At 38.3% G+C, this 26429-nt stretch overlaps 1 protein-coding gene across 13 annotated transcripts in view; it reads left to right on the top strand.

Moving 5' to 3' along the window:
• Positions 1–26429, top strand: part of GIGYF2 (GRB10 interacting GYF protein 2) — a 145669-nt gene that overhangs the window by 38557 nt on the left and 80683 nt on the right. For 8 of the 13 annotated variants that reach the window (XM_058299883.1, XM_058299884.1, XM_058299886.1 and 5 more), the window contains 5 exons: positions 2851–2980; positions 4339–4434; positions 17807–17918; positions 22864–22975; positions 23791–23831. In XM_058299883.1, coding sequence (XP_058155866.1) covers positions 2851–2980; positions 4339–4434; positions 17807–17918; positions 22864–22975; positions 23791–23831 — 491 coding nt within the window. The remainder of the gene's footprint in view (positions 1–2850; positions 2981–4338; positions 4435–17806; positions 17919–22863; positions 22976–23790; positions 23832–26429) is intronic. The other 5 variants (XM_071216049.1, XM_071216047.1, XM_071216048.1 and 2 more) reach the window with 1 other exon arrangement.

Genomic DNA, 26429 nt, shown 5'->3' with positions numbered 1-26429 from the left:
TCACCTGTCTTATGGGGGTTGGACTAAATGATCTTTCAGCTGAAGAATAATTGAAAAGGAAATGGCTAATCTAGGAGCAGTGAGCACTTTTCACTCCCATATTGGGGTCTTTATATATACTAAAGAGAAAAAGAGCTCCCTGGAGAAACAGTTGGTTCCATAATTAAGGCAAGGAATAATATAAGATGAACCTGTACCATTTTGACATAACACATAGTTAAAGACTGCTAAGGTTGTGTCAGAACACTGAGGAGTCAACCCAGACAGGCTCCTCCTGGTCAAAGATGAAACAAAGTGAACATTGCTAAGAATAATTCCAGTGAATTGAAGTGCATTAATAAAAAAATAGTTTATTATCGTTGGAGGATGGTAAGCCAAGTCATTATTTTGAAAACTAATAAAAGAATCAAGGCCTTTTCCTTTCCAGTGTGAACTATATCATTGGATAACTGTACCATATAGTGTATGAGGGAAGTTTATCTAGAAGTGCTCCGGCTAATAAAGAAGGAATGAGATGATGAAATAATTTTGCAACCTTAGTGAACTTACAGATGTAAGCAAGCATTGATCATCAATGTCTGCTAGCATCACAAAAATAACCAGGCAGTATGTGCCTCTGGAGGAATAATATTTCACAACATATGAAGTAGTCTTACTCCTCAATTTAGAACCTACACCTGGTCTAGTCTCTCCCTTCACTTGCCAAATTACATGAACTACAGAGGGCAGAGGAATATATTAAAGTACATCACAGGTATCCAACCAGCCAACTCTAGGCTTAAAAAAAAACCACACCATATCTTTTAGAGATTCACTCTGAAATATTTACAGATGAAATGGTATGCTTTAGATTGCCTTTACCCCTCTTGATTAGAAACAGAGTGGACATCACCATCCCCAAATCCTCAAAATTGAGGAATGAACAAACAAACGGGGAATGCAAATATGGACTAAAGGAGATTTATTCTGGCAGAGGAAGAACTCATCATTGATATAAAGGCAGTGGCCACCAGAGGTTCCGAGGGGAGGATGAGGGAAGAATAAATGTAACATGGGGCATTTTGGGGACATTGGCATTGTCCTGCATGACATTTCAATGACGGATATAGGCCATTATAAAATTAGTCAAGACCTATAAAATTGTGCAGTGCAAAGTGTAAACAATAATGGCTAGTAGCAGTGCTTCAGTATGTGTTTATCAATTGTAGCATAGGTACCACACTAATGAAAGATGTTAATTGGGGAAAGTGGGGTTCTGGGAGGGAATAAGGTATATGGGAATATTTTTTATGGAACATTTATATAATCTCAAGCCTTAAAAAAAAAAAGATTGTCTTCAAATAATATTGATGGAGGGTTGGATGGGGTTGTGGGTGGAGTAGGATTGGACATGGATTGATGGTTTTGGGACTTGGTAATGGGTAGGGTGCATGGGAGTTTATTATATTCTTGGTATTTTTATATATGTTCAAAATTGCTCTTTATAAAAGGTAAGTGCCTAGAGAAGATAGAAACACTGAAGGAAAACAGTCTGCCTCACCTTACTAATAGAGATATTTATATTTACTATAGATATACTATTCTGCCATTTTTTAATAATATGCTTTTACTTGGCCTTCAAAATAACTTTTAATGTACAATAATATAGTAAAACATTCCCCCGGTTTTTGCTTTTACGAAAAAAGTTTAGCTATTTTGGTTATGGCATGTATTTTAGTCCTTCTGTTGAATTATTTCTTAGACTTAGAATTAAGGTGCTTTATCCCTTTAGCCTTGTATCTGTTACTTTATAGAAGTTGGGGTAGCCCCAAAGTGATTAACTACTCATAATATGAATTCTTCCACTTGTTATTTAATGCAGTGCTGCAGAAGCGTCTTTCTTGTGCAAGTTTTTGTTGAGGCCTTTTCCCTGTGTTTTTTTGATAAAAGCATTTTATTTCAAAATATGTTTAAAAATTATACAGAGTAGTCCCTCTCCTTGGCCCATTCCTCAGAGTTAATTTCTGTTAGTGTGGAGGATATTTTTTACTTTTTTCTTAACAGAAGGTAATTCTCTGCATTTTCCAATTTTTCTACAATGATCATTAATTACTTTTAAAAAAATTTATTTCCTAATGTTTTATGAAGGTATGCAAGGATATAAAACGATTAAACACCCATGAGCCCTTAATCAAACTGAAAAAATTAAAACTCCCTTTATATCCTCCTTGATCCATTTCTCTCCTCTTTGCAGCTTTATGTGTATCCTGAATTTTGTATTGGCCAGTTCCATGCTTGTTTCTGTGCTTTTACTACATTTTGGATGTGTCTGTATATAGTAGAAACCTATTTGCAAATTTATATATTTTCTGTAAAAGCATTGTCCAGTATAAGTTTCTGTACATTGCTTTTTCTTATGTGTGGCATACTTGATTAAATATTTTATTTGGTATCTTTGATGTAGTTTCAATTTATAATCCCACAGCTACAGTTTGAGAGTTTTCCTTTACATCCTTACCAACACCTGATATTGTCAGATTTATTGATTTTTATCAGTCTAATGGATGTAAAGTAATAGCTGCATTTTGTTTTAATTATATGTTACTTTTAGAATTTGGAAAGAAGTTCCCACCCCCAAAGCTTATCAGAGACACTGGTCATCACGAATGAACTGCTCTCTCAGTCTTTTTTTTTATAGCAGTTTGTATTAAAACTAAAATCTTTGGTACCTGGAGTATAATGGGATTTCTTTTTGCTCTTCCAAAGAACTGAAATGAAAATTTTTAATAGTGTATTACATACTAATATAAAGTCCATAGTGCCAAGATAGTTTACACTCCATGTTTGCTTTCTTTGTTTCTCCCATTCTAGGCTCCGAGCTCTGTCCAGTGGTGGGAGTATTACATCGCCTCCTCTTTCTCCAGCATTGCCGAAGTATAAATTAGCAGAATATCGTTATGGCAGAGAAGAAATGTTAGCACTTTTCCTTAAAGACAACAAGGTAAGAAAGTAGGAAAAGAGAGCTCAAGATTATGAATGAGAATCTTTTGTATGGACTGCAATATTGTGTGAAAAATGATGCATTCTGTTAATGTGCCAACCCATGCTTTTTCTCTTTTCTTACTTTGTATCCCCAAGTAAATAGTGTCACTTAGAGGCTCCTCTAAGCATGATATACTCTCTGTTTTTCAGAGACCTAAGATTTCATTTATGAGAAGTCAGTACTCCATGCCTTTTCTAGCTTATTTCTTCTTTTCTTTTAAAGATTTATTTATGTGTCCCCCCCCCCCCACCCCCGGCCGTGGTTTGTGCTTGCTCTCTGTTCTCTGTGTCCATTTGCAGTGTGCTCTTTGTGTCTACTCATCTTCTCTTTAGGAGGCACTGGGATCTGAACCTGGGATCTCCCATGTGGGAGAGAGGCGCTCCATCGCTGAAGCCACCTCAGCTCCCTGATTTTGTTGTGTTTTTCATTGTTTTTCCTCTTTGTGTCTCCTTTGTTGTGTCATCTTGTTACATCAGCTCACCACACCTGCCTGTTGTGCCAGTTCGCTGTCTTGCTTATCTTCTCCAGGAGGCACTGGGAACTGAACTCAGGACCTCCTGTGCGGTAGGCGGGAGTTCAATCAGTTGAGACACATTAGCTTCCCAACTTATTTCCTCTTAACCTCCCTTTCATGTTTCTTTCTATACCAGTTTGATGACTTAATTTTGAATTGAAGGGCTTCTTTCTTCTCTTTATTTCGCCTCTTATCCTACTTTTCAGTTAGAAGTGAGGAGCCTGAGGAGGAACAGTTTCTCCTGTTTTTCCTTTTTTGAGTTAAATATATAAATATATAAATATAAATTTCTAGTGGAGAGAAAAATCTTAACACTACATTTCTGTCACTTAAAAATGATCAAAACGCATACACTCTAAAGTAGGCTTTTATTATCTGACCAGTGATAAAATAATATGTCCTTTTTTTAAAGTGTATTTTCTTTTTAATTTTATTAATGTATTTAGAATCTCAGATTTTAATCGGTTTTTGCTAAGGACAGATATAGTTGCTTATAAAAATTACCTTGCCACCTCCTACTTTGAATTAAATGTGAAAATTTTTACTCTGGAAGACTAGAGTTACTGTTATGTTCCAAGTCTTTAAAGTGTTGGTCTGATGGGAGGGAAAACAATGACGGGATTTTAATATTTGACACTCAAGATATTTAAGTACCACAGAAGTTAATTATAGGTGAATGAGCCTTAATTCCTATTTCTAATCAGTAAGAGATAAATGGAAGAGTGTATATGTCTCGATTTTACTTTCTTGTAATTGGAGGAGTAGTGTTAATTTCATGTTGTTCATGTATTTGGTTATACAGATACCGTCAGACCTTCTGGATAAAGAATTTCTGCCTATCCTACAGGAGGAACCCCTGCCACCATTGGCACTCGTACCCTTTACAGAGGAAGAACAGGTTTGTGCCCAGTTTTGGTCCTCAGGTCAAGCCCTTGTTCCTACCCATTAAGGCATAAAAATCAGAAACTACTCCTTAGGCCCTCAGAGAATCCTGTGCCCTCAGGTCTGCTCCTGCCGTATTCCCTCTTGTATGTAGATGCCTCCCTTTCAGTGGACTAAATTCTGCTATAGTTATCTGAACCTTTTGAGTGTGACATAGAGGTAAGGAAGTGTCTTTACATCCTTAAGGACAATGGGAACCATCTATTACTACTTCTTCAAGTGGAGAAGAGTTTTTTTGGGGGGGTGGGGATGGGAAGGAAAGGTCTTCTTTTTAGAAAGATGTAGTTTTTCAGAAGTAATTGCCAGCCTGAAATCTCAGTAATACATTCTATCACTTAAAGCTGCTGTAAAGGAAAATGTTCATCTTTAGCTCAAAATGCACTTAAAACTCCTTTCACCAACAACTTCCTTTTTTCCAATATTGTAAAAAAGTCTTTTGGGCTGGGAACTAAGCAGACTTCGGGGTTTGCTATTGATAGTGCACTATGTCCTACACAAAGATAAGCAAAAGAGCTTCTGATTTCAAGGAATAAAATGGAGAAACAAGTCCTTTGTAGAATGATGGAATGCCACTGAAGAATCATCACTTTTCTGAATTGTAGCTCTACTGAGATATAATACACATACCATATTATTCACTCTTGCACAAAAGTGTGCAACTCAGTGTTTTTTTTAGTATTCTCACAGACTTTTACAACCATTACTACTAATTCCAGAATGTTTTCATCACATTTTGTGACAACCCTGGTTGTTTCCTCTATACTCTTGCCATATTTTGTATAGGGAAGCCACTCTATTAAGAAAGGACTATTAGAAATGTATTAAATTCTAAGAAAGGTGTGATTTTAGTCTTTGGTGATTTTCATCTCCCTGCTTTATCAGTCAGGGTTCTACAGAGAAGAGAGCCAACAAAATGGATATATCTGTGTATGTATATATTAAGAGATTTATTTTAAAGGATTGGCTCACATTGTTGGGACTGGCAAATCTGAAATCTATAGGGCAGACCTGCGTGCTGGAAATTCTGGTAAGAATGATATTGTAGTCCTGAGTCTAAAATCCTGGAGTAGAAGAATCAGGCAGGCTGGAAATTTCAAGGGGAATTCACATGGTAGTCTTGAGGCAGAATTTCTTCTCTCAGGAACTGTTTTTTATTTTTACAGCCTTTATCTTACATTATAGAGGATAATCTCTTTTACTTAAAGACAACTGATTATAGATGCTAATCTCAACTAAAAAATGCAGCAGCAAGATGGAGGTTTAGTGTTTGACCAAGAACCTGGACATCGTAACTTGGCCAAGTTGACACATAAAATTAACTATTACACTTTCAATAAACTATTTTTTTTTGTTTTCTTAATGGCTTCCTTCTGTTATCAGCCTAGTTCCATCTTTATTCATAAAACTCAGTATCTTCTCGGGTTATCAGCAGATATTTTCAGTCATCAAAAGGTATTTATTGCTGTATGAAAAGTGCACAGGAAAGACAGGGTCTTGTCTGTACTGACTGGTGAAATGTTGCTGCTAAGTGTCAATTGGCTTTTTTAAAAAAAATATTTATTTCTCTCCCCTTACCCCCTGTTGTCTGCTCTCTGTCCATTCGCTGTGTTCTTCTGCATTTGCTTGCATTATCCCACGGCACTGGGAAACTGCATCTCTTTTTTTGTTGTGTCATCTTGCTGGGTCAGCTCTCCGTGTGTGTGGCACCACTCCTGGGTGGTCTGCATTTTTCTCACGTGCAGCGGCTCTCCTTACGGGGCGCGCTCCTTGCGCGTGGGGCACCCATACATGGGGGCGCCCCTGCATGGCATGGCACTCCTTGCATGTGGCAGCACTGTGCATGGTCCAGCTTACCACACAGGTTAGGAGGCCCTGGGGATTGAAAACCTGGACCCTCCATATGGTAGACGGACAGAACATTCTATCAGTTGAGCCATGTCCGTTTCCCAAGTTGACATTTTTTTTGAGGTACTAGGACTGGGGACTCAAACTGGGACCTCCCATGTGGGAAGCAGGCACTCAGCAGTTTGAGCCACATCCACTCCCAGCATTTCACTATATTTTAGTTTAGTTTCTTTTTTCAATAATTTTTTTAACCTTGCCCCCACCCCCATTCCCCCTGTTGTCTGCTCTCTGTGTCCATTCGCTGTGTGTTCTTCTGTGTCTGCTTCTATTCTTGTTTGGCGGCTCTGAGAACCGATCCTGGGACCTTCTGGAGTGGGAGAGAGGTGATTACTCTCTTGTGCCACCTCAGCTCCCCTGTTTTGCTACATCTTCTTATTTTCTCTCCTCTGTGTCTCTTACTGTGTCATCTTGCTGCACCAGCTCTCCATGTTGGCCAGCACTCGTGCGCGGGGCGGCATTCCCATGCAGGGTGGCTCTCCTGCATGAGACTGCATTCCCGCATGGGCCGGCACTCCGCATGGGTCAGCTCACCTTCACCAGGAGGCCCTGGGCATTGAACCCTGGATCTCCTATATGATAGAGGGGAGCCCAGTTGGTTGAGCCACATCCACTTCCCTGGTTTCTTTCAAAAATATTTTTATTATCAGATATTTCAAATAAACAGACAAGTACAGGCAATATTATTACAAACACCAGTACATTTACTGGTGGTGTTGTGGTGGTTTTTAGATATAGGTTAGACTGCTTGGGATGTATGGCTCTGTCTTCTCAGACCATGAATTGATTTCTTGTTCTCATTCATGTTTTTATGTATTTTTTATACATTTATATATCCATATGGAAGATATATTTTTAGTGGTATAAATTTCATATTAAAGATAGCAAACTGTCGTCTATTCTCCAGCTTCCTTTTTTTCCTGAACATTGATTTTTCTGTGTTGATACATGTAGCTCTAGTTCACTCATATTTGCGGTATAATATTCCAAAGTATGAAAAAATACACAATTGCTCTAATTTTGAATAGGTAAAACATAAAAAATTCAAAAGTATATATAGTGAATAGCAAGTCTGCTACTCTCCTAAGCTCCTTTCCTGTTATTACTTTTCCTCAGGGGTAACCACTGTCTCAATTTTCTTTCTTTTTTTTTTATTTATTTCTCTCTCCTCCCCCCGCCCCAGTTGTCTGCTCTCTGTGTCCATTCGCTGTGCGTTCTTCTGTGACCACTTCTATCCTTATCAGCGGCACCAGGAATCTGTGTTTCTTTTTGTTGTTGTTGTTGCGTTATCTTATTGTGTCAGCTGTGTGTGGCACCATTCTTGGGCAGGCCGCACTTTCTTTCGTGCTGGGCGGCTCTCCTTTTGGGGCGCACTCCTTATTCGTGGGGTTCCCCTATGTGGGGGACACCCCTGTGTGGCACGGCCCTCCTTGCGCGCATCAGCACTGTGCGTGGGCCAGCTCCACACGGGTCAAGGAGGCCCGGGATTTGAACCGCGGACCTCCCATGTGGTAGGCAGATGCCCCATCCATTTGGCCAAGTCTGCTTCCCTGTCTTGATTTTCTTAATGTTTTCTTCCAGGGATATTTAATGCACTTACAAGCAAACAACTATATATTTCTTTAAACACACAAATAACACACATATGGGAGCATGCTATGCATACTGTTTATACCTAAGTATGTATCTAGCAAATAACAGCAAACACACTTAAATAACTTTTTTTTTTCTTTTTACTTAACTTTTAATTTGTGTCTGGCACTGTTTTAAGCACTTGACATTTACATATGTGTTGTGTGCTTACAGTAAGCCATGAGGTAGATAAAAATATTGTCCCTATCCTTATATTACAGTTGAGGAAAGTAAGACACTGGGAAGTTGAGTAAATTGCCCAAGGTCATATCACTAGTAAGTAGAGGAGCTGAATTCAGTCCCAGACATTCTGGCCTTAGGTCAGAGTGCTCCTAAGTACAACTATCTGTTAGGTTGGAAAAACTGCATATACAAGTATAGTTTTTGTGAATTAGAAATGTTTGAATGTTAGCAATTTCATGTCGTTCAACCTAATGGACTTGTTTTGTTCTTTTTAACAGTTGCATAGACTTCCATGTGTAGATATACCATGGTGGTTTTTAAACAAATCAATTTATTGATATATCCTAATAAAGCATCCAGTTCATCCAAAGTGTAGATCAGCAGTATTTGGCATAATCACATAGTTGTGCATTCATCACTTCAATCATTAGAGTATATTCATTATTTCAGTAGTAATAATAAACAAAAACAAACAAAATTCTTCACTTTGCAATCTCTCTCTGTTTCCCTGCTGTACATAGCTGCTATTTCTGGCTATCCTTGCACAATTATTTATTAAGCAGTTTTATTGGGATGTATTCACGTACCATACAATCTATCTCAAGTGTATAGTCAGTGGCTTTAAGCATTATCACAGTGTTGTGCATTCATCATGACAAAAAATTTTAGAATTATTTCATTACTCCAAGAAGAAAAACTCTACACCCTTTAGCATGCCGTTAGCTCTGCATAACCATTAATCAAATTTCATCTTTATAAATTGATTTATATTGGCATTTTATTTAAGTGGAGTCATACAATATGTTACACAATAAATTTAGTTCATAGTAACCCAGTCATGAAGTATTTGTCCTTTTGTGTCTGGCTTGCTTCACTCAATGTAATATCCTCCACGTTCATTCATGTTGTTATATGCTTTATGACTTCATTTCCTCTTACATGTGAAACACTACAGTTTGTTTATCCATTCATTGGGTGATGGACACCTGGGTTATCTCCACCTTTTGGCAACCGTGAATAAGGCTGCTGTGAACATCGATGTGCAAATTTCTGTTCGTGTCACTGCTGTCAGTTCTCCTGGGTATATACCCAGTAGTGGTATTGTCAGGTCGTATGGCTAATCTATATTCAGCTTCTTTAGGAACTGCCAGTCTTCCACAGTGGCTGTAACATTCTTATTCCCGCCAGCAGTGAATAAGTGTTCCTATCTCTCCACGTCCTCTCCAACACTTGGTAGTTCTCTGTCTTTTTAATAGGGGCCATTCTGATAGGTGTGAAATGATAGCTCATTGTAGTTTTGATTTGCATTTCCCTAATCATTAGTGATGTTGAGCATTTTTTCATGTGTTCTTTTGCCATTTGTATTTCTTCTTTGGACAAATGCCTATTCAAGTCTTGTCCATTTTCAGTTGGGTCGTTTGTCTTTTTATTGCTGAGTTGTAACATCTCTTTATATATCCTGGATATTAAACCCTTATTGGACACATGATTTCCAAATATTTTCTCCTATTGAGTTGGCTGCCTTTTCACCCTGTGAGGTACAAAAGTGTTTAATTTTGAGGAAGTTCCATTTATCTATATTTTCTTTGGTTGCATGTGCTTTGGGTGTAAGATGCAAGAAACCACCACTTACCATAAACAACATTTAAGATGTTTCCCTACATTTCCTCCTAGTAGTTTTATGGTCCTTCTAGTGGTTTTAGGTCTTTGATCCTTTTTCAGTTGATTCTTGTATAGGGAATGAGATAGGGGTCCTTTTTCATTCTTTGGGCTATAGATATCCAGTTCTCCAAGCACCATTTGTTGAAGAGACTGTTTTGTCCTGTTAACATGGTAGGTTTGTCTTGATAGGCTTGGACTTGTTAGGTTTGTCAAAAACCAGTTGACCATAGAGGTGAGGATTTATTTCTGGACTCTCAGTTCTATTCCATTGATGGCTGTGTCTGTCTTTATTGCAGTACCATATCATTTTTTTTTTAAGATTTATTTATTTATTTCTCTCCCCTTCCCCCCCACCCCGGTTGTCTGTTCTCTGTGTCTATTTGCTGCATCTTCTTTGTCCGCTTCTGTTGCTGTCAGCAGCATGGGAATCTGTGTTTCTTTTTGTTGTGTCAGCTCTCCGTGTGTGCTGCACCATTCCTGGGCAGGCTGCACTTTCTTTCTTGCTGGGCAGCTCTCCTTACGGGGTGCACTCCTTGCGCGTGGGGCTCCCCTATGCGGGGGACACCCCTGCGTGGCATGGCACTCCTTGCGCGCATCAGCACTGCGCATGGGCCAGCTCCACACGGATCAGGGAGGCCTGGGGTTTGAACTGCAGACCTCCCATGTGATAGATGGACGCCCTAACCATTGGGCCAAGTCTGCCACCAGTACCATACCATTTTGACCACTGTATCTTTGTAGTATGTTTCAAGGTCAGGCAGTGAAATACCTCCCATGTTGTTCCTCTTTTTTAGAATGCTTTTGGATTTTTGGGTGCACTTTCCCTTCCAAATGAATTTGGTAATTGTCTTTTCTATTTCTGTAAAGTACGCTGTTGGAATTTTGATTGGTATTACATTGAATGTGTTATAATTTGGGTAGGACTGACATGTTTCTCATAATATCTTCTTTTTTTTTTTTTATTAAGATTTTTATTTATTTCTCCCCCCCCCCCCCCCCCAATTGTCTGTTCTCTGTGTCCATTTGTTGTGTATTCTTCTGTGTCTGTTTGTATTCTCATTAGGCGGCTCCTGGAACCGATCTGGGACCTTCCAGAGTGGAGAGAGTCTATTATTCTCTTGCGCCACCTCAGTTCCCTGGTCTTCTGTATCTCTTATTATGTCTCCTCTTTGTCTCTTTTTGTTGCGTCATCTTGCTGCATCAGCTCTCTGCGTGGGGCAGCACTCCTGGGTGGGCCAGCACTCTTGCTTGGGCCAGCACACCACTTGGGCCAGCTTGCCACACGGACCACCTTGCCTTTACCAGGAGGCCCTGGGTATCGAACCCTGGGCCTCCTATATGGAAGATGGGAGCCCAGTTGCTTCAACTACATCTGCTTCCCAGTATCCTCTTATGATCCTTTTTATTTCTGTGGGGTCAGGTGTAACTTCCCCCCTTTCATTTCTGATTTTATTTCTTTGCATCTCCTCTCCTTTTTTTTTCCCATTGATCTAAAGGGGTTTGTCAATTTTATTGATCTCAAAGAACCATCTTTTGGTTTTGTTGATTTTCTCTGTTGTGTTTTTGTTCTCAATTTCATTTATTTCTGCTCTAATTTTTATTGTTTTTTTTCTTTCTGCTTGCTTTGGGATTGGTTTGCTGTTCTTTTTTAGTTTCTCTACTTGTTAAATCTTGGAGTTTAGCTTTTTCTTCTTTTTTAAAGATTTATTTTTTATTTGTTTCTCTCCCCTTCCTCACCCCACTCTTCCTCCCCCAGCTGTCTGCTCTCTGTGTCCATTTGCTGTGTGTTCTTCTGTGGCCGCCTGTATTCTTGTCAGCAGCGCCTGGAATCTGTGTCTCTTTTTTGTTGCATTATCTTACTGCATCAGCTCTCCGTGTGTGTGGCACCACTCCTGGGGAGGCTGAACTTGTTTCGCATTGGGTGGCTCTCCTTATGGGGCACAGTCCTTGTGTGTGGGGTGTGGCACTCCTTGCGCACATAAGCACTGTGCGTGGGCCAGCTCATTGCACAGGTCAGGAAGCCCTGGGTTTGGGCCAGCGCATCACACAGGTTAGGAAGCCCTCGGTTTGAACCTTGGACCTCCCATGTGGTAGGTGGGCGCCCTATCCGTTGGTCCAAATCCACTTCCCTTCTTTTTTAAAGATAGGTATTTAGGGCTATAAAATTGCCTCTCAAGACTGCCTTTGCTGTATTCCATAAGCTTTAATAAGTTATGTTCTCGATTTCATTTGTCTCAATATATTTACTGATTTCACTTGGAATTTCTTCTTTGACTCACTGAATATTTAGGAGTGTGTTGTTTAGTCTCCAAACATTTATGAATTTACCTTTTTCCTGTCTATTACTGATTTTCAGTTTCATTCCATTATGATCTGAGAAGATGTGTTATATAATTTCAGTCTTTTTATGTTTATAGGGAGCTGCCTTGTGGCCTAACATGTTGTCTGTCCTTGAGAAAGATCCATGGGCACTTGAGAAGATGGTATAATCTGCTGAGTTTGGATGCAACGTTCTGTATATCTGTGTCAGGTCTAGCTTGTTTATCATGTTCTTCTTCTTTTATGTTTCCTTGTTGATCTTCTGTCTAGTTTTATCTAATAATATGGGTGGTGTGTTAAAGTTTCCAGTGATTATTGTAGAGACATCTCTTTCTCCCTTCAGTTTTGCCAGTTTGTCTCATATATTTTGGGGTATCCTGGTTAGGTGCATAGATACTTACGACTCTTATATCTTCCTGGTGGATTATCCTTTTTTTAAAAAAATATATAGAATGGCCTTCTGTATCTGTTAGAACTTTTTGCATTTAAAGTGTGTTTTGTCTGATATTAATGTAGCTACCCCTGCTCATTTTTGGTTACTATTTGTCTGGAGTATCTTTTTCTAACCTTTCACTTTCAGCCAGTTTGTATCCATGTGTCTAAGGTGAGTCTCTTTTAAGCAGCATATAGATGACTCATGTTTTTTAACCCATTCTGTCAGCCTCTGTCTTTTGATTGGGGAGTTTAATCCATTCACATTCAGTGATACTAACGTAAATGCATTATTTACTTCCACCATTTTATTCTTTGATTTTCATACGTCATGTCATATTTTCACCTTTCTTTTTACTCTTTCGATTATCCTTTCTGCTATTCTTTCTTCTATACTTTTCTCCAAGCCTTCGTCTCCTGTCTTTTTTTCAGGCTCTACGTCTTCCCCTAATGTTTCTTGCAAAAATGGTTTCTTTTTTTAAACTCTCTTAGTTTCTGTTTGCTTGTGAATATTTTATATCCACCTTCATATTTGAAGGACAGTTTTGCTGGATACAGAATTCTCAGCTGGTGTTTTTTTCCCTTTCAGTCTACTAATTTTATCATACCACTGTCATCTTGCCTCTAAAGTTTCTGATGAGAAATCCATATTGTCTTTTTTTTTTTTTAAGATTTATTTTTATTTATTTCTTTCCCCTACCCACCCCAGTTGTTTGTTCTCTGTGTCCATTAGCTTTGTGTTCTTCTGTGTCTGCTTCTATTCTTGTAAGCGGCACCGGGAATTTGTGTCTCTTTTTGTTGTATTATCTTGCTGCGTCAGCTCTGTGTGTGTGTGTGGTGCCACTCCTGGGCAGGCTGCACTTTCTTTCACACTGGGTGGCTCTCCTTATGGGGCGCAATCCCTGCACGTGGGGCTCCCCTACGCAGGGGACACCCCTGCGTGGCATGGCACTCCTTGCGCGCATCAGCACTGCACGTGGCCCAGCTCTGCACGGGTCAAGGAGGGCCTGGGTTTGAGCTGTGGACCTCCTTTGTGGTAGGCGGATGCTCTATCTGTTGAGCCAAGTCTGCTTCCCTCCACATTAAGTCTTACTGGGTGTCCCTTATATATGATGGTTTGTTTCTCCCTTGCTGCTCTCACCATTTTTTCTTTTGATATTTGACATTCTGAGTATCTCTTCAAATTTCAGCTATTCTGTCTTCTGCATCACTTACTCTTTCTTCTATCATTTTGAGCATGTTGTTGTATGTCTCTAATATGGTGGTTTTGTTTTTTTTTTTTTAATTGTTTGGTTTTAGGTAAGGAGGGTAGGGGTTTAAACCCAAGACCTCCACCTCGTGTTTGGGAAGCTGGCGCTCAACCACCGATTCACATCAGCTTCCATGGGTTGGTTTTTTCATCTGTTTTCCTTGTTGTTTTGTTTCTGTTTTTAGGAGGCATTGGGGACCGAACCTGGGACCTTCCATGTGGGAAGTGAACGTTCAACTGCTTGAGCCACATCCACTCACCTCTGATGTGTTTTTTATTGCACGTATTGTGTCTTTTATTCCCATGAGTTCTGTTACTTTTCTATTTAGGTTTTCAAATTCTTCTTTTTTAAAGATTTTTAAATTTATTTTTCCCCCATCCCCTCCTCCTGCCCTGCTCTTTTTGCTATCGGTGTTGTCGTCTCTTTTCATTTTCTCTCCTCTAGGGTTCACTGGGATTTGATCCTGGAGACCTCTGATGAGGGGAGAGGTTCCCTGTCACTTGTACCACCTCAGTTCCTGGGTTTTTGCTGCACTTCACCTTAACTCTTGTCTCTCTTTTGATGTGTTGTCATCTTGCTGCGTGACTCACTTGTGCGGGGCACTGGCTCACCACGCGGGCACTGCCTTGGTGCATGGCACACTTTCTTCCTTTTCACCAGGAGGCCCCAGGGATTGAACCCAGGTCCTCCCATATGGTAGGGGGAAACTCTATCACTTGAGCCACATCCACTTCCCTCAAATTCTTCTTTGTGCTCTCTCAATGTCTTCTTAATGTTGTTTATCTCTTTAGCCATATTGTCATTCAGCTTATTAATTTGATTTTGGAAATTTGCAAATATCTTGTCAATTAGTTGTCTCAAATCCTGTGTCTCTTCTGTGGCCTTAATGTATTCCTTTTCTTGGTCCATGTCTTCTTACTATGACTCATAATTTTTTGCTGATAATCTAGACATCTGATTAGGATGGTAGTTTACTCAGATACTGAATTTCTTTCTCTTTTGTAGGGATTTCGTGGTGGGAGGCTTTGTGTTACTGCTGCTGCTCTTGGATTCTTGGTTCAACCTGGGTCCTTAGGATTGTCCCTCTTTGTTGCTCAAAACTGGTCTCTGGATCCAGTAATGGGTTGCACACCCGTTTCCTAGGGCCTTAGGGAGGGAAAGGCTGGAAAAACCCTCTTTTATTTTTAGTTTTCTCACGTGCACTTAATTGGTCTGCCATCAGATGACTGTCTTTGGCAGCCCTCTCAGTTCAGTGCTTGGTCAGAGTGTGTGTGCTGAAACACGGAACTGACCTGTGTGATAGAGGCCTTGTATTTCAAACACTCTCAGAGACAGTTCTCTAGCCTTCTCTAGCAGCCCTTAACCTTTTCCAGGGTAGGAAATAGTTCACTTACCTTTGCATCCTCAACAGTCAGTCCTGGTTGTTAGAGAGGGAGATTGAGAAGTCTGGAGTCTCTTTAGTCCCTCGGTGGTTCCCAAGGCAGTCAGTGGCACCGCCTTCCTGGAAGGGCTCCTGGGACACAGTAGACCAAATTTGTGTGTCAAAGCTGAGTTAACCCTTGGCTGAGTCCCTCTTTCTTCCCTTTCCTAGGGCAGTGGATCCATGCCGCCCACTTTGTAGCCACTTTCTCAGAGGCCTGAGAATTCTAAAGTGTCTTTAGTGTAGGGGAGGGTGCTGGCAGAAGCAGCTGTTGGTTTCCACTCACAGTTTTGCTGTTGTGATTCCCCTCCTTTTTCCTTCTGTCTTCTCGGTGAGGTCCAGCTGTTACCTGGTGTCCTAAGCCCTAGAAGATTTTTTTTTCCAGGCCATTTCAGCCTGTCCTCTAGCTAGTTTTCTGAGAGAACAGAGAGTCCTTTATGTTTCTAGTCCACCATATTCCCTGAAATCCCCCCATGATTTTTAAATTAGCCCCTATTGGTTGATTCTTAGGTGATTTCTAGTTCTTGCTTTTGCAAACAGTGCTGCAGTAAAGATCTTTCTACTTTCATTATTTCTCATGTGTAAGAGGTAGAAATGTTGGGTCAAAGGGTTTGGGCATTTAAAGACATTTTGAAATGTTCCTTTCAAAGAGATTATGCCAGTTTATACTTTCTGCACAAGTGGGTGAGAGAGTATGAAAATATAGGAGGGTTTTCTTCTACCTGTAGATGGGGGCATTTGAGTTATACACATATCATGGTTTAGTAATGAGGAGGTGTTTAATGGTGTGTGATCCTGACATATATAATGCATTTAGCTTTGACCTCTGTTTTCAGTGTTAGAGTTATTAGTCTAGATTCTGGGACTTCATAGCCTTGATTTAATTTTGGTGCTTCAGGCATTATCCACCTGACATCACTGGGTTACTCCATGCTAAAGGGTAAATTAATGCATATATCTCAATCAGTTTCCTTTTTCATTTAATAAGTTTTATTAAGTATACTTTGGATTATATTTTTTCAAGTTAGGTGTTTTTGTTTTTAGTAAGTCTTCATTTTTGAAGTTGCTTGATTATATGATTATATACCCGTAAAATTTGAAGGAAAAAAACCTGTTTACATTGATAAGTTTCTAAAGTTTGCCTGGTCAAATTAAATGGGCACAGTATCAAATAAAACTCTGAAAAAGGAGAAAATGTATTTATTTTAAAAAGTAAATACATATATTTAAAAAAATACGTATATTTTTTTAAAAATTCAGTAATGGTAGTAGAAGTTTTTAACCAGTTTCCTTCAAAAGAGGTATGACATCATATTTTGATTTAGGTTGAACCAAAACAGCAAATCAGATCTTCACTGTGTAAACCACTTAGGACTAAAATACTAGCAGACGTGTAGGACTCTTTTACAATATAACCTTTAAGCCTCACTTCTTACCCTCTGCCAGGAGGGTCCTTCACTACAGTCATGCACAGGAGGCAATTTCTTCAGGGTACCACCCCTTTGCACTTTTGTACAAATGTCTTTTTTTTTATGTTTTAAGTTAGAAAAGTTTCCAAATAAGGATACTCCAAATACTTTTGCAAAATGCTTCTTACAGTTTCCAGTATTTTCATATTTTATGGTTATTTTCAGGATATTTGTAATTGAGTTTTGTTTTACCTTTTCTTAAGCTCCATATTCTCAATTTATTCGAAAGTGTTAGACTTTTTTTTTGGCTGATAGGCCTCCTGTCTTTTCATGTTCTTTTTTGTGCTTGAAGGATTCTCATCCACTTTCGTCTCATTGTACTTGATCTCATTCCACATTGGCTGTGGGGTTGGAGTGCAGGTTAGTAACTGAGTAATTAGGATTTTGTTTATTTCTTTTCAAGCTTCTCCCCATCCACATTAATGTATTATTCAGGTGGTTGATCTTTTCTAGATTCCTATCTGGCCCTTTCCCATTTGCTTATAGTTCTGTCATTCTGTTAAATATCATTGGACTTGGAATTCACATTGGTGAACAGAATGAGGCAAAAAGATCATTTTCCTTCTTTGAAAAATTTTTCCGAGAGAGCTGTGCTTTATCATGCTATTCTTGAATCAGACCTTTTTCGGACTCCATCTTACATCTATGTGCTCATTTCCACTTTTCACCAGTTATAATTTTAAAGGACCCTTTCAGACCAAATTTCTTTCACAGTTTTCTCTATTTCATTGTGTACCTGTCTGCTTCCAGATACATGCAGAATTTAGAGTTTATTTACTTGTTTAATATTTCTGCGAAGAATCCAGCATAGTACAAAGGCATTGGTGGTTAATGTTTGTTGGCCTGAAGTATTAATTTGAAATTGTCAGCTCAAATCAGGTTTTGGGTCATGTCAGTCTGTCATGTTGTTATGGTGTCCCATGGCTAGTAGTAATACGATGCCACTTTATAGGTGCAGTGGGAGGTGGGGAGAGGCAACATGTAGTTTTATCTGTTTTATCCATTTTTTCTTTCTTTCTTTCTTTTTTCTTTCTTTTTCTTTTTGTTTTTTTTTGGCAGAGGAACTTTTCCATGTCTGTAAATAGTGCTGCTGTCCTGCGATTGACAGGCCGAGGAGGAGGAGGAGCAGTGGTGGGGGCTCCTAGAGGGCGGAGTTCTTCAAGAGGGAGAGGTGAGCTTTCCCGTGAAACGAGCCATACCAGACGAGGAGAAGCAGTGGTGGGGGCCTTGCACTTTGGGAGCCAGAGCTTCCTGAAGTGTCCTGACTGCTGGAGCAGCACACAAGTCCCCCAGGTCTCTGTGTCCTAGGGATTCTGTTTAAGGCCCCTGTGCCATCGTGTCCCCAGCCAGTGAGGGGCTTTAGCAGTAAAAGCTGTCTCCATCAATACCCCCTTCTAGGGCTATTGAGGAGAATAAGAAGTATTTATTTGCCAGTCTTTTATTTAACATATAGTTTTGTAGATTTGTGTCTTTTCTTAGAAGAATGATTCTTATTTTGCTATTTGTTTTTTTAATACTGCCTCCCTTTTTTGGGTTGATTTTCTGCTACATAAGACATTCTTGATGTTTGTAATATTAAATATTTAAATTGAGCACTTAACTCGTAAGTTGGTTAAATTGCAGCAGTTTTAAGTCCACCTTGTAATTGCTAAGAGATGCTTTAGAAATTGAAGAATTGGGTGTCTGCAATGACAAAGGCTTTGGTCTTCACATACCACCACATCACCCAGATGTCTAGATCCTAAGTGTGGAGTAGCTAGATTCTCTTAAGATTGTACCTAGGAACAGAGTAATTTATGTTGTCTTTATAGAGAATGTATTAAACTTGGCATTACTGTGAAGAAGTTTCTTTCAGTAGTCCATTAAGAATATGGGAATGCAGATATTGTGAATGATGCAGAGGCTAACTAGAAATCATCACTTACTATGACCAGAAACTGTTACCTATTTGTAGACATTTTTCCTTCTGAATTTGTCAGTGTCTACAACAGTGGTTTTTAATCTTGAGCATAGTTAGGATCATCTTTAAAACATATTAAAAAATACCCCTGAAGCTGGATTCCTCTAGGTTCTTGGCTATGTTACAGAAAAGAATTTAAGAACATGCCTGTTTAGTTAGGCCAGTAGTTTATTAAGGAAATGGGAGAAGAGAATAGAAAGGGGAGAAAATAACAGATTACGGATCCCCAGGTGTATGTAGGTGTGGGCTGCTCCAGGCAGAGAAAGAGAGATTTGGCTTGTGTGGTTACTTTTTAAGCATTAATTATTTTTCCCCTTGTTAATGTTTGGGGGAGGGGCCCCAGCTGTTTGCTGTTTTGATTGATTACCCCACCCATCAGTCCTCTTGGGGGCCCAGTGATGAGGCCCCTGAAGGATATCCAGGATGATATCCTTGACCCCAGATGAAATCTCATTCCAGCTGGAGTTTTCATGGCTGGGTTCTTCCAGCAGCCTTCTGGTGGGGTCTTTCCCTCGGGGTGTTTCCATGCAGGGTTCTATGGCCTGTGTATCTCAGTCATGTTTTTTTGCCAGGCTTTTAGACTTGTCTTCCCATTCCCTAGACTAGCCTGCGTCATCTCTGCAAGGGAATTTTTGGGTGATATGTGTGCTTCAAAAGTGCATTTTATAAAACAAGGCTGTGGGTAGAGTCTGCATGGTTTTGTATTTTTATTACTTAAGTTTAAATTCTTTAAAACATTTTTTATAATTTTAAATTCTTGAATAATGATTACCTTTTTTGCATGGGCAGAGTACAATATCCTGGCTCTTTCCAACCTGTAGAAACACCAGTGTGAAAATTGACTGTCTTTCAGACTTCTAAATATAATGAACTAGTACAATTTAAACAAATAAATGGATGAAGGCACATTATTATTTTCAAATTTTATCTGGTCAGGTAATTATAAATAAGGCAAATGAATACAACTGCCAACCACTCACTTCATCCTTATTTAAAAGAAATGTATTTTAATCCCCCAAACCGGGTGGAATCTCAGAGAGTAGGACAGTCCTTTGAAATTAACTTTATGAAAGATTCATTTTTTTATATTTACTTGCTTACTTATGAATGATTGTAGACCTTGTTCTTTGATGATTATTCCTTATATTTTACAAACTGGAGAGCTCTAGAATCAGATTCTTTTTATGTAACCCATTAGAAAGCTTCAGTTTTGTAAACAGAACCAGTGCCAGTGCTAGTAGTCATCATAATTATTGCAGAAAATATATGTATTTTGCTTTGTTTTTCTGGTAAGCTGAAGAATATTTCTAACATGTTTCTAGAACAAAACATTTTAAGATGAGATATGTTCATACTGGCTTTGCATTGAAATGTGTCCTCTATAAATAAAGAAAGGGGACTTTTTTCTTTAACCCTGAAAACATTATTGTAGAGGATCCACACTAGTGTTATATACCAGTTTCTATTATACTGTATTAAGATCTTAAATAAATACATATATTTCATAAGGGGAGAGGCACTTAAACTGGAAGTTGTCATTGAGTTTTATAGCTGGAAAGTAACTTTAAGATGATACAGTTTCAACCCCACACCACACTTCCACTTTCCAGGTATCAGAACAGTTACCTGGACTAGTTAAGAGGGTATTTATTGTTCTGAAGGTTCCCTGCAGACAATTCTGTGCATTATTTTCATATTTCATAAGATGGTAAAAGTATTCTGAGTCAGTTTCTGGTAAACTATAACCAAGAAGTAGAAATACTGCATGGATCGTTGAAATAACTAATTAACTCAGTTGTATTTGGCTTTGGGAATGCATCCATGCTTTTTATTCAAGTGCCATTATTGTTTTCCTTTGGGTGGTTTTGCACTGTGGGACAAGTTGGGCTAGGTTTAGGTATGATGGCTAAGATTTCTTTTAGTTCTTTTAGTTATCAGTATGTCCCCATGAGTCCATCCTACCTCCAGGTTTCTCACTTGTGAGTTGCATACAAATGGTGAATATTTGTTGGGAAAACCTCAAACTGCACGAAAAGTAGAAAGTTGACAGTGCATTTTGCCTTCTGCCGCCAGATCCAGGAATTGGATATATATCCTTCTTGACCCCAACTCTGCAGCTATGTGATTTATGGGAATGGAATTATTTATATATATGATTCTATGGCATGCTTTTGTCATTCAACAGGATAATGTTGCTTTCTTTTATTTTTTTATTTTTTTAAAGATTTATTTATTTATTTCTCTTCCCTTCTCCCCCGTTGTCTGCTCTCTGTCCATTCGCTGTGTGTTCTTCTGTGTCTGCTTGCATTCTTATCAGTGGCACTGGGAATCTGTGTCTCTTTTTGTTGCGTCATCTTGCTGTGTCAGCTCTCCGTGTGTGAGGCGCCACTCCTGGGCAGGCTGTGCTTTTTCGCATGGGGCAGCTCTCCTTAAGGGGCACACTCCTTGTGCGTGGGGCTCCCCTATGCGGGGGACACCCCTGCATGGCACAGCACTCCTTGCATGCATCAGCACTGAGTGTGGGCCAGTTCACCACACGGGTCAGGAGTCCCTGGGTTTAAACCCTGGACATACCATGTGGTAGGCAGATGCTCTGTCAGTTGAGCCAAATCTGCTTCCCTGTTGCTTTCTTTTAATACTGGTACTTTATCAGAACTTTATCTTCCGTGGCTTTATAGTATTGTACTGTATTATTTTAGCATAATTTATTTATCCAATCCATTATTGATGGGCATTTGCGTGTCCAAGTTTTGTTTTGTTTTTAATTTTAATGAGCATCTTCATGTATATACATTTGCATTGTGTGTTTCTGTAAGGATAAACTTTTAAGTAGAATTGTTGAGCCAAATTTTGGTGCACCTAACCAAATTGCCTTCAGTGAAGACTATTTCATACTTTACATTTGAACCACCATAGTCTTCCAGTCTTATTTTTTACCAGCTCTGTGGTTTGAATTTAATCTGGTCATTTCTTACTTCAAGATTTGGGTAGAGCGGAAAGAGTGCCTTTGGTTATTGTAGAATATCCTTTAAGAAGATTGTTCAGAAAATTGATAGAATTGACTATTATTTTTTCTCTGGGATTAACTTATTTTAACATTTGTACTTGGCTTTTTACTTTAGTTCCTTCTATTAGTCAGCCAAAAGGGATGCTGAGGCAAAATACCAGGAATCTGTTGGCTTTTATAAAGGGTATTTATTTGGGGTACAAGCTTATAGTTACAGGGCCCTAAAGAGTCCAATGCCAAGTTACTTTCTCACCATACTGTTGCCACTTGTTGAAGCAAGATGGCTGCTGATAATTGCAAGGGTTCAGCCTTCCTCTTCCTCTTAAGGCTTCGTGGGCCCAGCTTCTTCCAATTTCACCTGTAGGCTGCAGAGCTTGTTCCTTTCTGGACTCAGCTCCTCTGGTCTCTTCACAAGATCAGCTGTAGATTATCAGGCTCCTCTCTCTTTCTGGTGCTTCTGCCATGTCTATGGAGCAGTCTCTCTTCCTCTGTGTTGTTCACCATTTATCTACTTCCACATTCTTGATTGAGCTCATCTGTTTATATAGCCCACTAAGGGGGCAGACACTCAATCCTGCACCCCCTAATGATGTGGTTGAATCAAAGCCCTAATCTTGATTTAATAAAGTAAAAGTGAAACCTCTGAATTTAATACAAAGGGGTATCATGCCCAGAGGAACAGTTGTTTACAAACGTTTGTAAACAGATTTTTAAGAGATAATTAATATCTCTTTTTAGAATTTATAAGTAATATCAAACTGCCACACTCCTTTTTACAAACTTTCCAAAAAAAAAAATTTCTTCATTTTGTTGAAAATAATCCAGTAAAAGATTTAATTTACAGTAGGTGATTTATTGAACTTGGGATGAATTTCACTATTGAACTTTTTATTAAAGTGCTTAATATTGATACTGTTTTTTGTTCAGGTTTTGGACTCTTACACCAGTTTTCTAACTTGTTTCTTTCAGCCTTCTGTGGTCTAGCTACTTCAGTGGTCTCACAGGTAAAGACTCAGAAGGGCTCACAAAATATTTATAGGTAGATACCCTACTTGTTATAGAGATGGAACTTCAAAGACTGATCTTGGTGTTGACTGTGTGTCACATATTGACATCTGACCGTCATGTTCTCTGTTTTCTTACTTTCAGGCAGAGGCAGAGGTGAATGTGGTTTCTACCAAAGAAGCTTTGATGAAGTAGAGGGTGTTTTTGGTCGAGGAGGTGGCAGGGAAATGCATAGATCGCAGAGCTGGGAGGAAAGGTAACTGAAGGATCCAGAGCATGGTATAGATTTCTTAGTATATAAAGCTTATTCCTTTTTTGCTTTCTGTGGAGGTGAAGTCTCTTTGGTATACAATTACAGGGTTTTAGTTTTTTAAAAATGCTGCTAATTAGTGAACATCAAGTTGTATGTAGATTTTAAATGATCCTTCCTTAAAGGAAGAAAACATTTTAGATAAGTAGGTTAATATGTTAGTGACTGCTTGGATATTTAATACTTAATTTGATTTGCTCTTTTATTGCCATTTTCTTGATTGTTGGTATTACTAAAAGCATCTTCTCTTTACTGTTTTGTATTTTATATGACGTCTATAACAAAGATGTTCACTGTGGTGATATTTATAATATAAAATATTTGGAAATAACTCAAACAGCTTAATATTAAAGTGGTTTCTTTTATATTGATGTATCTACACAATAGAATACCATACAGTCATTAAAGTTAGAGAATGGTTTTGAAAATATTTAATGATGTGGGAAAACACATTCTAAAGTATAAGAAACTATGAACAGCATGTCTCTAATTGAAAAGAAAAAAATTCCAGTTTATTTCCAGTATTTAAAAAATTATATGTACCAGATTATCTGTGTAAGTTAGGTTTTGGTTGGTGAGGTAGGATATTTTTGTTTTTTGTTTTCACTGTGTTTTCTGAATGTTAGGTAACAACCATGTTTTGTTTTACAATTTGACAAAGGAAGAAATGCTATTAAAGTAAGATAGGAAAGTGGGTGTCATGGATGGGGGCTCCATATAGAATTTGCAAGGCTTGTTTGAAATTTATTTTATCTTTGTAGGGGTGACAGACGTTTTGAAAAGCCAGGTCGAAAAGATGTAGGTAAGATTTTCTTAATGTTTTGAAATATTTTTATCTGGACTTCCATGTTATTAGTTCTTGACAAGGCTTACGCATAAAGATAAATTTATTAAAAATTGACTCAGTGGCTTGTACCTCTCCAGTAGATGGGGTTGTAGCATTGCTTGCAGATAGAATTCCCTGGTTATTTGAGGGCAGTGTTTCATGACTAGGGTTGCTGAATACAACCATTAGGATTTACTTGACTAAACTTTTTAGGTCTGTGTTCTCTATGAGGATATGCATTCTTTATTAAGGCCATTTTGGGAACTGAAATTTAAAGTTAGGAGGTAATCTAGTAACTCCTTTTCCAGTGTAGATAGTATCTCAACAAGTGAGAAGAAGAAGAAAATGCTGAAATGTTTGCTTTTGATCATAGAGCAAAAGCTTACAGTATAAATGTTCTTACTTCAGTCATCTATTCATCTGGGCTTTTGCTGTATTAACTTTTTTTTCTTGTTCTGAAATGAGAGCAATCAAAATATATACAGTTAAGGATCCATTGAATTAAGAGGAACTTATTAAAAGAACAGCATTTCAAAGTTTATGGTGATTTAACCAGTTTATATTAGATAATTGGTAGTGTTAATATGGATTTACTGACTGAATAAAGGGACACTTTACAAATTGCCAGTAGTTATTAGTATCTGAGAGAAAAAATGCCAATTCATTGTACTGTTGGAGTTAATGAAAATTACCATACAAGTTTAGAATTCCTAGAAGTAATAAAAATGTTTTCCAGGGCATGGCTGTATCTCGACTGTTCCTCATAAACAAATATTAAATATGTAAATATCATTCAGGGACTTTTAAAAAAATTAGTTATAACAGTCAGCCTTTCATCACTGTTTCCATTTAATACTTATTTTAACATAAATGATTTAAATTCCCATTCATTAACATGGCGTTGAGAATGATCAGTTGTATTTATAGTAATGGAAAGCCATAAATGAGTATAGTATGAATCTGGTACAGAGTGGATAGTTAATTTACTGCTAGTTGAGTGTCTTTATCCATATTGTAGACAGTTGGATGAGTATTTTCTTGGGGGATTTGTCAGGACCTCATTTCCCATCCTTGTCTCATTCAATACTTTTGCCAGTGAATATGGAAAGGTGATGAAGGGTAGAATTAGAAGACCTGGGATCATGGGTAATTTAAGCTCTTATGTTTTCATCAGTCTCGTCAATAATATGGAGGTGATGATGCCTTAATGAAATTTTAAGATTAAATAAGAGTATATAGACTCATTTATTCATTCAAAAAATATTGAATTTCCTGCTAACATGCCAGGCATTGTGCTACGTGCTAAATTATTGCTCCTTTCTTTAGGTGACATTGTTGGTTTGCTGATCAGATTTCTAAATCATTATCAACAGGGATACCTGTGGGATGACACAGTTGGACTTGAGATCAGAATTAAGTTGGAACAAGAGACAAGTCCAATGAAATGGAAGTGTAACAGTAGAAGGTGCAATGTCTCATACAAATAAAGTATAGAATTAAACAGATGGAGGTGCTTTGTGTAACAGCAGCCTACCGGGGAAAGGCACAGCATTCTCAGTTAACTCTCTTTTGAAAGTAAATCCAGAAGCGAGACGGTGTCCTTACAGCCTTTGGCAGCATTTACTAGAATGACAAGTTGGTTGATAGTACCACTGTCTTTTACTTAGTCCATGCGTTGGATTAGGATGGCCGGGGAATTTAAATTCTTAGGGAATGCAAGAGTGAAATGGCGCAATTCAGATGGGAAATAAGACTGTGGACAGGACAGGGTGGGGAGAAGGGTTTATAGGGTCACTGTCTGCAAATATTTGCTTAACAATCATGTGAAAGAGGAATTAGGCTTGAAAAGGGGCTGAATGATGGAAAATTCAAGGAAGCAGATGTTTGACACAATCTTTCAAAAGATCTAATAATTAAAGTTCTCTGAAAATGACTTGGGTTGCCTTGGGAAAGTAGTGAGTTCCTTGAGAAAAAGCCTGATTTTAACTATTTGACAGCTATTCACACTTAAGTGATTTGGAATAAATATTAAATTCCTTTTCATCATTATTTGTGATTCTCATTTTAACTATATTAATTAAATTAGGGTAATTTCCCCAGTAACCCTCTATTAAGTGATGTTACCTTTCTTTGCCACCCTAAGATATGTATTTGAAAAGGCAAATACCATATAACCAAATTAAAAGGAAGTGGTTTATGAATATTAAGAAACTTGTTCTTACTCTAACACACCAGCACTAATTCCAAATATATATATTCTAATATATCATAGTGACTTTTATTGAATGAATTTGATAAGATGCTCACTTGAGATAGTTACATTAACTGTGCTAATGACTCTGAGCTTTTTCTTTTTGTAGATAATCCGTTTTTGTTGAAAATAATGTAGATTAAAAAAACAAACTTCATAATTGTATCTTGCATTCTCTAAGAACAGCAATTCTAAACTGGTTTGTTAGGACACAATGTATTGATTTATTGTGTGATATCCTGTGACATCAAATTAAGATAATTTGACTACTGAGGTTTCCAGAATGATTTGTTCTTTTTAAAGTTAGAGATGGTTCACATGAT

Source organism: Dasypus novemcinctus, chromosome 7, assembly GCF_030445035.2.
Source record: "Dasypus novemcinctus isolate mDasNov1 chromosome 7, mDasNov1.1.hap2, whole genome shotgun sequence".
Classification (NCBI taxonomy): Eukaryota; Metazoa; Chordata; class Mammalia; order Cingulata; family Dasypodidae; genus Dasypus; species Dasypus novemcinctus.
The sequence above is the reverse complement of the archived record's forward strand: the minus strand, read 5'-3'. Positions and strand labels throughout refer to the sequence as shown.